Source organism: Theropithecus gelada, chromosome X (genome assembly GCF_003255815.1).
Source record: "Theropithecus gelada isolate Dixy chromosome X, Tgel_1.0, whole genome shotgun sequence".
NCBI lineage: Eukaryota > Metazoa > Chordata > Mammalia > Primates > Cercopithecidae > Theropithecus > Theropithecus gelada.
The window spans coordinates 46,662,700-46,675,421 of NC_037689.1; the positions used below are offsets into that span (position 1 = coordinate 46,662,700).

Here is a 12,722-nt window from a genome sequence, read left to right on the forward strand (position 1 = left end):
TGTAGTCAGTACTGAGCTCAAGAAACAGTACATTACTACATTCCCAGAAGGCCCCTCATGTCTCCTAGAAATGATCCTCCACATACCTGGCATCTAATAACATATGAGGTGGATCTTGGGGGATATTACACAAATTGCGTCTTTGTTCTTTGTGTCTAGACTACTTTTACTGAATATTATGTTTGTGAGATTCATCCATGTGGTTGTCCTTCCTTTCTGTAAATTCTGTATAATATTTCATTGTCTGAATATACCACATTGTATGACTATCTACTGGAGGTACACCTATGAGTTGTTTCCACATTTGGGGTGTTTTGAATAGTGCTGCTTTGAGAGTTGTTGTACAGGTCCTCTGTCGAACATAAGCATGTATTTCTCTTGGGTATGTACTAAGGAGAATTGCTAGGCCATTGGGGACATGTATGTATAATTTTAATAGATTCTACCAGTTTTCCGAAGTGGTTCTACTTGTTTACACTTCCTACTAGCAGTGTATGGGTGCTCCACATTCCTACCAACATTTGGTAGGGTAGTGTTTTCCATCTTCATTTTACATGGTGGCATAGAGTTGTGGTTTTAATTTGTATTTCTTTGATGACTAATGAAGTTGAACACCTTTCCACATGCTTCTTGGCCATTGGAATATTTCCTTTCGTGAGATGCCTGTTTAAGTCTTTCTCTGTTGTCCTGTTTGCTTCTCTTTTGCTTATTGATTTGCAGGCATTTCCTGTGTGTTCTAATTACGAGTCTTTTGGAAGTATATATTACAGGTTGAGTATCCCTTATCTGAAATACTTAGGACCAGAAGTGTTTGGGAATTTTTTTGGATTTTGTAATAGTTGCATATAGATAATTAGCTATCTTAGAGATGAGACCCAAGTCTAAACATGAAGTTCATTTATGTTTTATATACAGCCTATACACGTAGCCTGAAGGCAGTTTTATACAATATTTTTTAAAATTTTGTGCCTGAAACAAAGTTTTGACTGCAACTCATCACATGAGGTCAGGCGTGGAATTTTTCACTGGTGCTATCATGTTGGCACTCAAAACGTTTCAAATTTTGGAGCATTTCAGATTTTTGGATTAGGGATGTTCAACAACATCTTTTCCTATTTGGCATGCTTTTTAAAGAGTATAATTCACATAATTTACCATAAAATGCTAAAATCTTGAGTATATACAATCAGTTATTTAGGCACAGACACAGAACATTTTCATCATTCCAGAATGTTCCCTTGTGCCTCTTCCCAGTCAGCACCTCTGTTATAGTAGCAATCACTCATCTGAAATCTATCAACATCAGTTAGTTTTGCCTTTTCAAGATTTTCGTATAAATGGTTTCCTACAGTATATATTCTTTTTGTGTGCATCTTTCACTTAGCATGGTATTTTTGAGATTCATGTGTCTTGTTGCATGTATCAGTATTCACTCTTTTTCATTGCTGAGTAGTATTTCATAGTAGATATACTAGTTTATCCATTCTCTTGTTGATGGACATCTGGAGTGTTTCCATTTTGGGCTATTATGAATAAAGCTGCTATGAGCATTCTGTGGATATAGCATTCACCATTTGAAAATTATTTTTTCTTTAATCATACTAAATTTTCACTTTGCATATTATCTTCTAAGATGTCCTGATATATGAAAACCTGAACTCATGCAAAAGATAAATGGTTTACTTCCTCTAAGAAATTTTTACAAAAAAATTTCACTCAATAGGATTCTATTAGTTAGCTTCCTTCATAGATTAAATGATCCATATTACAAATAACTGCTTGTAAATACCAGTTACTCCCTTTACTCATTTGGAGTTTCATTTATGTGGATTTTCCCTCTTCCCCACTTGCATGAACATATATAAGGGTTTCACTGTAGTTATTTGCTATTGCACTAATAGAGACCTTGTCTTTTGAAGGAAGGAAAGAATTTGATTAAATGTGTCAGTCTCTCTAATGACCGTATGCCTCAAGTTATGAACAGTTTAAAAACTCCTTGGGAGTGGGGGCAGGTGAACAGGTATAATTTACAATGGTTAGAAAGTGCAATGGTAGAAAAATAATTTTGTGCTAAATGTCATACTGGGGGTGTGTGTGATAAGACTATGGTGACTTAAGTAAAGACAGTACTGCTAAGCTCATCCACCCCGATGCCTATGATGTTACTTTCTATAAATACTTCTTGAAACATGAGAGTTTTGATCCTGTTGCCAAAATAATGTGAGATCCTAGAAATTTTCTAATTATAAATGACAGTATTTTAATTTCATTTCACTCCCTCTTCTGTACCCTCAACCCCAGCACAAATGAGTCGATCACTACAAGCCACATAATTGAATTAAAGCATACATCATCTCAGCCTATTCTGGGGGAAACCACGGCTGCTCTTCCTCCAGATAACTGGTTTTGCAAAGCCCAGGCAGGCTGCTCCTTCCTTCATTCTGTGCCTCACCAGAAGACTTAAGTCACCTGTCAAGAGCTAGCCTAAAAGAAATGGAAGTTACTTTTCTCAAATGGGACATAAAGTTTGTTCCTTTAAGCCAGTTCAGAGAAAGCTTTCAGTAGAAGCAATAAGGAATTTGGGATTCAGTTTTGCATTTCTTGCTCAAAGACTAATGTAAGCAGTGTAACATTAATTATATGGTGTATATGCATGTAGGGCAAGTGCAGTAATAAAGATTTTGCCTTAATGTCATTTTTGACAGAAGTGTTTAATTTTGGAGTGACAACAATTAAAAATGGAATTACATGTAGCTGCTGTTTTGCACATTTTAAAATTCAGAATCTCTACCTCTAGGTGGCAGCACCAGATACTTGTTTCTTGTTTCACTCCAGCCTTAATGAGTTTAGGGTATAAGCAGTAAAACTTCTTATAAGTCAACTGAAACTTCGAAATAAGCTGCTGTTACCAGTTTTGTGAGAATTTGGAAAAACTAATGTATATGGTGACTAAGTCTGGGGCTTGTTTAACCCTGGATTTTCACCTTTTCAAAAAAGATTCCAGCAGCAATGATCCTTATTTTTTTAACATGACATTGTATATTTTCTTAAAACGATTTAATTTAGCCCTCTGTGGTTTGCTTGTTGAACTTATAACTGCCCTCCCAAGAAAATAACTTTTTAAATGGCATTTTGGTATTTAACTTGTACAAGGATCATTATATACCTAATATTTTAAGCTCATTACAGTCTCTTCTCCCTTTATATTTTTACATTTTAGCATTGAACTATGACCAAGAGAGTACTAAGATTGAAGCCCCTTCCCCTGAAGAAAAAAAATCAGCTTGGGAATAAATCTGAAGTAATTAGCTAAGCCAGTTGGCTTTGTTACTGCCATGGGAAGATTGAGTGATTTGTAGAAATGGATTTTTAGGGTAGACATTTAGAGTAGACATTTCATAGGACCTAGTATTTTTCGCAAGTTTCAGCCAGTCGTTTGGGTGTTTCTCTGTGAGTAAGTAACAAGATGGCCCACATCCACTTTTGGCTTACTGTGCAGGCAGGCTGTCCCGGGTCAGTGCTTGCAGGTTCATGCACTCAGGTGCACCAAGTGAGCCATGGCTAGTGGGGAGGAGTAGAGAGTAGCTCCTCTTGGTTCCTTTTCATAGCCTGGTCAGTTTTGTATATGTGCAAACCAGCATTGTTTTGTTCCTTTATTTTTGGACTGTGAAAGAAACTTGCCTTTTAGAAAAATCTTGCTTATTTTCTTTTTCCTTATCTTTTGATTAGTGTTGGCCTGGGAAACTGATTAATAGTCATAGGGTCAGAGAAAAAGTGAAGCTCCTTTCTCATAATTGCAAATAAATCAAAATATTATGTGAATACTTGGATTCACAACTAGAGTTTGAATTAGCGACAGTTACCCTTCACTCCAGAGACGAACTGGCCTCATTCACTGGCGTGGTCTCTCTCAATTCCTCTGACCATCCTTAGCTTTAAATATGAGGATATATGTATTCCCACATACTTCTCTAATTTGCTGTTTCTCTTAGGGGTTAGGTAACTTGTAAAATAGAAATATATAGTGTCTTGGTGACAAGTGGCCCATGTTAACATAATTTATGTCACTAATGAAGAACAGCTTTTCAAATTGTTCTGAATGTGCATTCTTTGTTTTTATCATATACTACCACTTTAGGAAATACTTTAATTCCTACAAAGAGTAGCTATTAACTTCATATGCAACATGAACATGTCTCGTACAGTTTTCTAAATGTATAATCTTGAGTGAGTATAGTCTAGATTAAATGATGTTCATTCACTGTTTTATTTTTTCATTCAAATGGCATTTATTGAGTGCTTGCTGTGCAGTAGGCAGCGTTGAACTCGGTTTGTTCTATATTATCCAATTTAAACTTCAAAAGTGTATGATCAGTGATGCTACCTCCGTTTTGCAGGTGAGAAAACTGAGACTCTGTGTCTCAGTTATCTTATTCTTTGTTTGGCCCCTTTCAACTGTGAAGAGTCAGCCTCCAGTATTTTATAATTACTAGATGTCACTTGACAGCTGACCAAATAGGGTTTAGGATTCTGTTGCTGAATTCTGAATGCATCTTGTTAGATTTATCTACCTATGTAGCTGTTGATAAATTTTAAACAATGTTTTGATATTTTTGGTATTTGTGAGCTTTTGGCTCAGTGACTGTTTTATATTACTTATTTACCTTTATACTAAAATAAGATAGTTTTTCTTAGATTTCCGAAAGTTTTTCCTTAGATTTCCAAAAGATAGAAATATTATCTCTTACATTCTTTTCTTGAAAGCATCCCTCAGCAATCCCTAAAATTCTAAGAAACAGTGTAGAATAATTATTTTTAAGTATAAATTCAAATAGTAAATTTTGGCACACATGTTTTGACCAAGGGTAAATTAAATAGGCTGGCCTAAAAATGTTTCTTTTCCCTAATTAGTTTGTGGAAACAAAACAGCATAAACATGCATCAATTGATTTCTTATGTTGTTTTGAATGAAATATGGAAGGTATATTTGGTTTCAGGATTCTTGGGGACATTTTGGCCTATAGAATCTGTAGACCCATTTTTTTTTGCACATATTTTAAATTTCTGAATTTCGAACATCAAGAAAACCATGTTGCATTTTGTCTCGGATACTGCTACTGAATTTTAACCACTGAATTAGATTGCAACCTACATGCTGTTAACTACTGAGCCAAGATGAAATCGACTACTGCATTGAAATCAGGGTTAGCTGTGTCTGCACTTGAAGGAGTTGTAATGGCAGTGAACCTGTTTTCCTTAATGGAATTTTTATTCTCTGATTTTATTCTCAGTTTTAATTGTGACAATTTCATTTTAAGAGAATTTCTTAGTACACATTTATTTGAGGTTTTCATTGTAACTTTAAGAGAGTAATAAAAACATCCTATCAAAGTAGTTGCTTCCAAACCCATGTGTTCAGTGGCATATTTCTGTCTTGTGTTGTTGCAGTTACTTGTTTTATTTATAAAATAATCTCTTGTAAAAAGAGAAGTCATTTGTCCATGTGCTCTTGAGTTCAAATGGTTGTGTGTATGTGCATGAAATTAAAATCATTTTTTGTGAGAGTTTTCTTCTTTGGGATATTTTTGGAATACTTTTCTGAATTTGTTTTTTTCTTTTATATTAATAGGACTTGACCCCACCCAATTTAGAGTTCATCATTATCATAAAGATGAAGAGAATGATGCTCTACTTGGTGGCCCAGCACAGCTCACTGATGAAGAGAAATACAGGGACTGTGAAAGATTCAAATGTCCATGCCCTACATGTGGAACTGAGAATATTTATGATAATGTCTTTGATGGTTCGGTTAGTTGTTTCTGTCTTTCATTTTGTGAGCGAACTTGTATAAAGGCCTTACCCCTTTCCCCCACTATGGGATATATAAAAAGGGTGAAATAAATACACGCATGTTGCTTTCATGTGTTTAAAGAATTTTAGCATCATGTAAAATCTACCTTCACAGCTTGCTTTTATTTCTGTTTGAAAACTCTTACTTGAATGTGCTTGAATATTATTTTGGCTTCCTAGAGTGCTTGACCTTGGTTTTTAAGTGGAATCCCTTTAAAATTGTAAATTATCTTAAAGTATTTTTTATTATAATTTCTTAATTAGTAACCTGTATTGTCCCACTGTCAACCCCCATCTATTAAGACTTAGACCAATATTTTTCTTTATCTTAAATCAAGTTAATGGGAACTAAGTGTTTTGGGAAAGTTTGTGTTTGTCTTTACACATCCCACTTACCTCCATTTTGTAAAGGTACTCTTATCTTTTCTGCTGTCTTTGCATATTAGACATTTAAAAAGTCACAGGGAGACATTCCTTTCAAGAAGTACTGCCAAAAAATGTATTATTGACCTTGGATCAGAGCTTGAAACTTGGCCAATTTACTTGATTTCCACTGCAGTGTTATGCATATACTAGCCATTGGCAAAGGAATAGGCAGCACAACTGTGTAAAACCTTGAAACTGAAAGAAAAGACACCCTTTATCTAAATTAAAAGTAATTATTTTAAGTTAATTTGGACAAACAGCAGATGTTTTGCATTTTTTTGAATCAAAACAAAGCAGTCTTTGGAATCAAGTGCAAGGAAGAGGCAGACACAGATCAGCAATACTTGCTAAATCCTTGAGTTTTGCTTCATTACAGCTGTAAATAAGATAGTTAATTGCATGGAGGCTTGACGACTTGCAGATGGGCTAACTGTGGAAGAGCCGATGTCAAGCTCTGAAATCTCTTCCACCTGGAATTGCTTAGCGTGGCGGGTAGGGTTATGTACCAGATTGGAGCAGGAAACCAAGATGTTTAAGTATCAGAAAGGAAAACAAATGCTTCAGAAATCCCAACAGTTTTGCTATATGTTACATTTGCCTTGTCTTTGTTTAAAACAAAACACAACAAAACAAAATGTTTTCTCCGAACTAATATTTATTTATTTCAGATTTTTACTTCTCCTGCCTCCCTCCCCCAATGCACTTCATTTTTTGGAAAAATTGCTAAAATTTTAGATTTGCTAAGCAGACAATAAGTGATACTGTTTTTGTGGTACTACACTTTTAACTTTTAAACTTTATTTTTAAAATTAAGTTGACAAGATGAAAACAGACTAATGTGATAAAGGCTCTTGTTTTTCTTCAAGTTTGTAATTAATAAATACAAATTTAAAGTTTTTAATCAGTATCTCTAAGAAGGAGGTTTATTTCCAGTAACATAACTTCACTGGTATTTACAGAGGAAAAATTATTTTATCCATAGAGTCCCTCGTGTAGGAAATGTAAAATAGTGATTTCAGCGTTTTCCCTTTGACTTTGCACTCCATTATGATGATGGCAAGGAATGGAAGGTATGTGTGACTAAAGCGGTCTTTGGGAGGAAAATAATTGAGAAGATAGGGTTAAAAACTCACCAATAAAACGAATTAAGAATATTCAACACTAGGACAGCACCTAAGTTTTTAAGCACAAAAACCCTTTTATAGCCTCACAGTAACTTTTTGTATACTTGTCCTGACTTATGTAGGGAACCGATATGGAGCCCAGCTTGTATCGTTGCAGTAACATCGATTGTAAGGCTTCACCTCTGACCTTTACAGTACAACTGAGCAACAAATTGATCATGGACATTAGACGTTTCATTAAAAAGTACTACGATGTAAGTATCCATAATGACATTCTTACATGCATAACTTATTGAGGTTTGGTACTTGTTTTTTGGTTTTCATGAAACCGTAAAATTTTGAAAAGACTTTTGGGAAAAATTCCTAGTGAAATGCTATTAATACTAATATGATAAAGTATGTAATTTTGGCATATTAGCCTGACAAATTGTTTGATAATTTCTTTCAGGCATTACATCTCTTTCATTTATGAGCAGTATTTTAAATAATGAAATTTTTTACTTTTCAAAAAAAAAAAACGGAATATAATTAAGAAATGTTTTAGTTTATTGTTACCTTAATAAGACTAATTAAATGATTGCTCAGATCTTTGGATAAAGGAAGAAAAAAAATCACTATTGGCTATTGTCAGCAAGTAGAGCCAGTAGATTATGTGTGGTGATCTTAGTAGACTGCCCACACAAAACTAATACTTTGTGTTTATGTAGCACCCTGAACCACTCCATACCCTAGTTTTCTGAGGAAATCAAATATCTTTTAAATTTAAATGCAGTTTGTCTGGCATTCAAAAGAGAATGTCTAATTTTTATAAATTTATAGTATAAATGCCAGAATAGAACAATGAGTGATTTGTCTTCATTGGAAAGAAGGCTTTTATTCAGAGTTTTTGTTTTTAACACATTTCACATGAATTAGTTTTTTTCTCTTCAAAAATTAAAAACTTCACATCCACTTGATTTTTCTTAGTGTTTCAGTATGTCATTTGTCATCTAAACAAATTTTCTGTTAACTTGAAAGTTCACTGTAACTTCTTTTTAAAAGCTACATTGGCAACACATTTCCAAAAAAAAAAACATACATTAGTTAAGACCTATGACTTTTCTAAAGATCGTTCTGTACTTTCTCCTCATGTATTGGTTAACATGTAACAGCATTTTCTTCTTTAAAATAGAACTCATTGTGTGAAAAGCAACTATTAGATCATTAAGATGAAGAGTAAAAACATAGAGTTCCAGTATTATTATTTTGGTGTTGAATATATTTATCAGAAAAGCAAGTCAGTTTGCCTAAACATTATTAAAAAATAATAATTATGACTACATTTTGGGAAAATCTGAAACATCTTAGTGAATAATCCTGTGCTGCCCTTACTGAACAGTGGATGGGAATAAAAGTTGTCTGTGGGGTCACATTCCTCAGTAGATGAAATGTGCAGCACATGAAAATTTAGGCCAAATCAAAACTATTCAGCTCCTCATTTACAGGCCTCAATGAACAGAGTATGATCCTTGCCTGACTCTTGGGAAGAATTCTGAGTTTTCTCTCTGTGTTTAGTCTATCAAGATCTTCACCACGGAAATGTTAATACTAGAAGAAACTCATCTATTTCCTTCTTTAAGAAGGAATAGTCTGTTTTGACTAAGTTGCAAATACTCTGAAAAATGATCTTCTGTATAGCTAGAAATATGCCCTGACTGAAAGATTGATTTCTAACCTAATTTGTGTGTATGTTGTGGTGGTGGTTATATAAGTATTTTTCAAGCTAAATAACCTACTTTTAGGGATCCAGATATTTAACACAAGGTTTCTAGAGCATTTGCTTTAATTGTCTTTTTGCCAGCCATCTCACTAACATCAAGTAACAGGTTTTTGTAGTTAACTGCCCACTTGATTGACATTTCTAAGGGATTTCTGATCAAAATAGCCATATGTCATTCCTGGGGTTAAAAATTGATATGACTATCCTCAAAATTAGGAACTTATTTCTCTACTTTCTGATCTGAATTATATGTGATTGGTTGGCAGAGAAAGAAATCCATTATTCGTTCTTATGGCCCCATGCTAAACAAATATTTCAAATATTTTCCAGATCAGAGCTTTTGTACAAAAAGCCCCTATACCTTTAGGTTCTACTTCATTGGTAGACCATCTTGTTTCCTCCTAGAGGGACATAGCATTGAGTTTCTTCTGTTATTGTGCCTCGAGTGATACTGATTACAGTTATTAGTTCAGTGTGATTTATCATGGTGATGGTAATCCAATTGGAGACTAATATACCAAGTGTACTGAGGTAAAGATATTGATAGTAAGTATTGAGGTTAAGTGACTGTCTCTGAAGCTAATTACCAAAATGGTTTTCTCCTATTTAGCAACTTAAAAAATACTACCCACTGGCATTAAAGTTGTTTGTGAAATGAAGGCAAGAGTCTCAATATTATTTTAATTTTAGTCTTAGAAGCACTGCGGGGGAAGTCAACCTGCACTGAGAAAGGAAGGTATCTTCATGAGGAAGGGACTCCAGGAAGATGAATGGAATATGGTACTTGACCAAACACTATAACCTGCCAAGAAACATAGTTCTAGATGACTAAGAAATTAGATTGTCAAGAAAAAAGGTACAAAAGTTTGGGGTAACAAAGTATACTTCTAAATTACCTTAATTTTGGAAAAGTACATCACCTGTTCTGTTACCTTCTGTCATGAATTAACAGGACTGACTGAGTAAATGTGATATAACAAATATTTGTTTATCTGAGAAGCAATCTGTATCACATAATATTTTAATAAATATTGGCTCCTTTATGGGAAAGGAGAGGCTTTTTGCTCCTCATCTATAGCAATGATTGTATCCCCTGAATTCTAATTTCCTATAACATTTAAACTTTGATATACATAGAAATATAAAAAGCACTGAGCCAGGATATTTTAAGTAATATATTAATTTCTTTAGGAAGAAGACAACTCTGCTTTGTCTTGAGAGTTGATGAAGTGTTGAAAGACTTTGAGGTAGCACAGAAAGCCTTAATTCAAAGCTGATTTCATGCCCTGGTCCTTGTTGGTTCCTTTGTATAAAGTTGAAATTGAACTGGTATTTTTTGAAAATCATAAAAAAGCAGCTTAAAGACTATAACTCTAAGCTTTTAGGGATGTTTTTGAAAGACTCCGTTTTACAGTGAAAAATTGATATGTGTTCCCCCTCCCCTTAAATTCTGCTCCAGAAGAGCAAATAGACATACACACACAAAAGGGAGAGAAACACTAGCTAATCTAAATTGGGAAATGAAGAGGGCTTTTTTTAAGCATGAAAATTTCATCATCTTGTCAGCTGGCAGAATGCCTGCTGTGTGGATTCACAAAGGCTAAGAATTACACTTTCATGAAATTTTCCTCACTAACTGCCCTGGTTAATTTGAAAGATAACCCACTGTTCTAATTCATTCCTCAATTGGGCGGTGCAGGTTTTATCTTTGATCTGACAAAGCATTTGTGTTAATCGTTTTGGCCCTCCACTAGACACTCTTGGGATTGTGCTTTTACAATAAATGTGTCTGTGATAGCTCTTTAGTCTATTATACTTACAATAGATCCATAGAACTGGTAATTAATTCTCCACTGCTTTGGAAATGGGAAGAATAGGTGTAGCTCTGTCAAGTGCTGCTGGGAAGTTTGTTTAGCTGGTTCATTTTTGAAGTGTTCCCCTCAGCCATCCAAGAAGCAGCCACAGAAGAGAGTCTGAGATTGAGATTCTGGCCTATCCTGATGACTTGCTGATAAATAGGAAATGCGACCCCTCTTGGTACCTGGGAGGAGGGTATTGGGTCATTTACATTCATCTCAAGTACTGTTCTTTTTAAAGTATATTAAACCCCCATTTTAATACTTAAAGAGCCATTTGCCTTTAAAGGTGGAGGCTCTAGAAAATGCAATAGTGATAGTCAACTTAAATATGTTCCTAAATTTTCATTGATGGCTTATGCAGGTTTTAGAGTATTCCGATGGGGCGAAGTGTGTTCCCCACCAGCCTTTTAGTGTTTCTAGCCACTTGTACATTATATGAGTACTTTACTATGATTTTTAAACATTGAGATATTGCTGGCCTTAGATGGGGCTGGCCCTTCATCTCAAAAGAACACGTGAACAGCTTGTTGGTACCATGCGTATGGTAACCTCTGATAGTTGGTAGGGCCAGAAATTGGTGGTCTCACTCCATAGAAAGTTGTTGTAGGCTTTATAATCTCAGAATTCTCCTGAATTAAGCTTTTTGAGGACAGGGGCTGTGCTTTCTTTCTGTTTTATGTGTGATCTCTGCCACAGCCCTTGCTCTCAGAAGTATATATATCTTGATGTTTAGTAGCCAAAGGAACTGACAAGTAAAGGTTATATTTTGCTGTTTTTTCCTTAAAATTTTTTACATTGCTGTCAGATTGACGTAAGATTTATTAGTGGCATACAGGATTCTTGGGTTAACACAAAATTCTACAATATTTTAAGGTCATGAAAGCCATGACAAATAAAGTTCTTTGTTACTTTTCTGTTTTTTATGGCACTGACAACTCTGCATTTCAGTATATACCTGTCCCCAACTCAATAGACTTAATTTGTTTTTTCCCCAAACCAAATACCAGGCAAAGAGACATTAACCAGAAATATCATCATGATGCACAATAGCACCCAGCCTAAATGTACTTTCATTGTCCTGATAGAAGAATCTATCTCTATATAACGTGGCAAAGAAAGTGGATGCCTAGCTTTGTTACTCTCTTTCTGTTCTCTCCTTGTATTTTTCTCTTTTATTTCTTAGTGTATTGTGTCATAAGCCACATTTTTAAATCTCTTTTGAACCCACATTTATGAGGAATTTAAAAAATAATGTGCAGTGTATGTTGCCTTATGATGCGAAAACTTCCTTATGCATACATGTTTAAGCACCTAGGGAAGAAGAGAGCATTTGACCAATGATGCTGAGCCTTACCATAGTGGCTGTGAGTTCTTTTGGAAGAGGCCACACACCAGGAAGTAGAGTGGGATGTTTCGTAGTGTATGAAGAGTCCATATTGCCGGGCATGGTGGCTCACGCCTGTAATCCAAGCACTTTGGGAGGCTGAGGCGGGAGGATCACGAGGTCAGGAGATTGAGACCATCCTGGCTAACACGGTGAAACCCCATCTCTACTTTAAAAAAAAAAAAAAAAACTAGCCAGGCTTGGTGGCGGGCACCTGTAGTCCTAGCTACTCGGGAGGCTGAGGCAGGAGAATGGCGTGAACCCAGGAGGCGAAGCTTGTAGTGAGCCGAGATGGCGCCACTGCACTCCAGCCTGGGCGA

At 35.2% G+C, this 12,722-nt stretch overlaps 1 protein-coding gene across 2 annotated transcripts in view; it reads left to right on the forward strand.

Moving 5' to 3' along the window:
• Nucleotides 1-12,722, forward strand: part of POLA1 (DNA polymerase alpha 1, catalytic subunit) — a 308,750-nt gene that overhangs the window by 142,494 nt on the left and 153,534 nt on the right. For both annotated transcript variants that reach the window (XM_025373524.1, XM_025373525.1), the window contains exons 33-34: nt 5,630-5,808; nt 7,523-7,654. In XM_025373524.1, the coding sequence (XP_025229309.1) occupies nt 5,630-5,808; nt 7,523-7,654 (311 nt within the window). The remainder of the gene's footprint in view (nt 1-5,629; nt 5,809-7,522; nt 7,655-12,722) is intronic.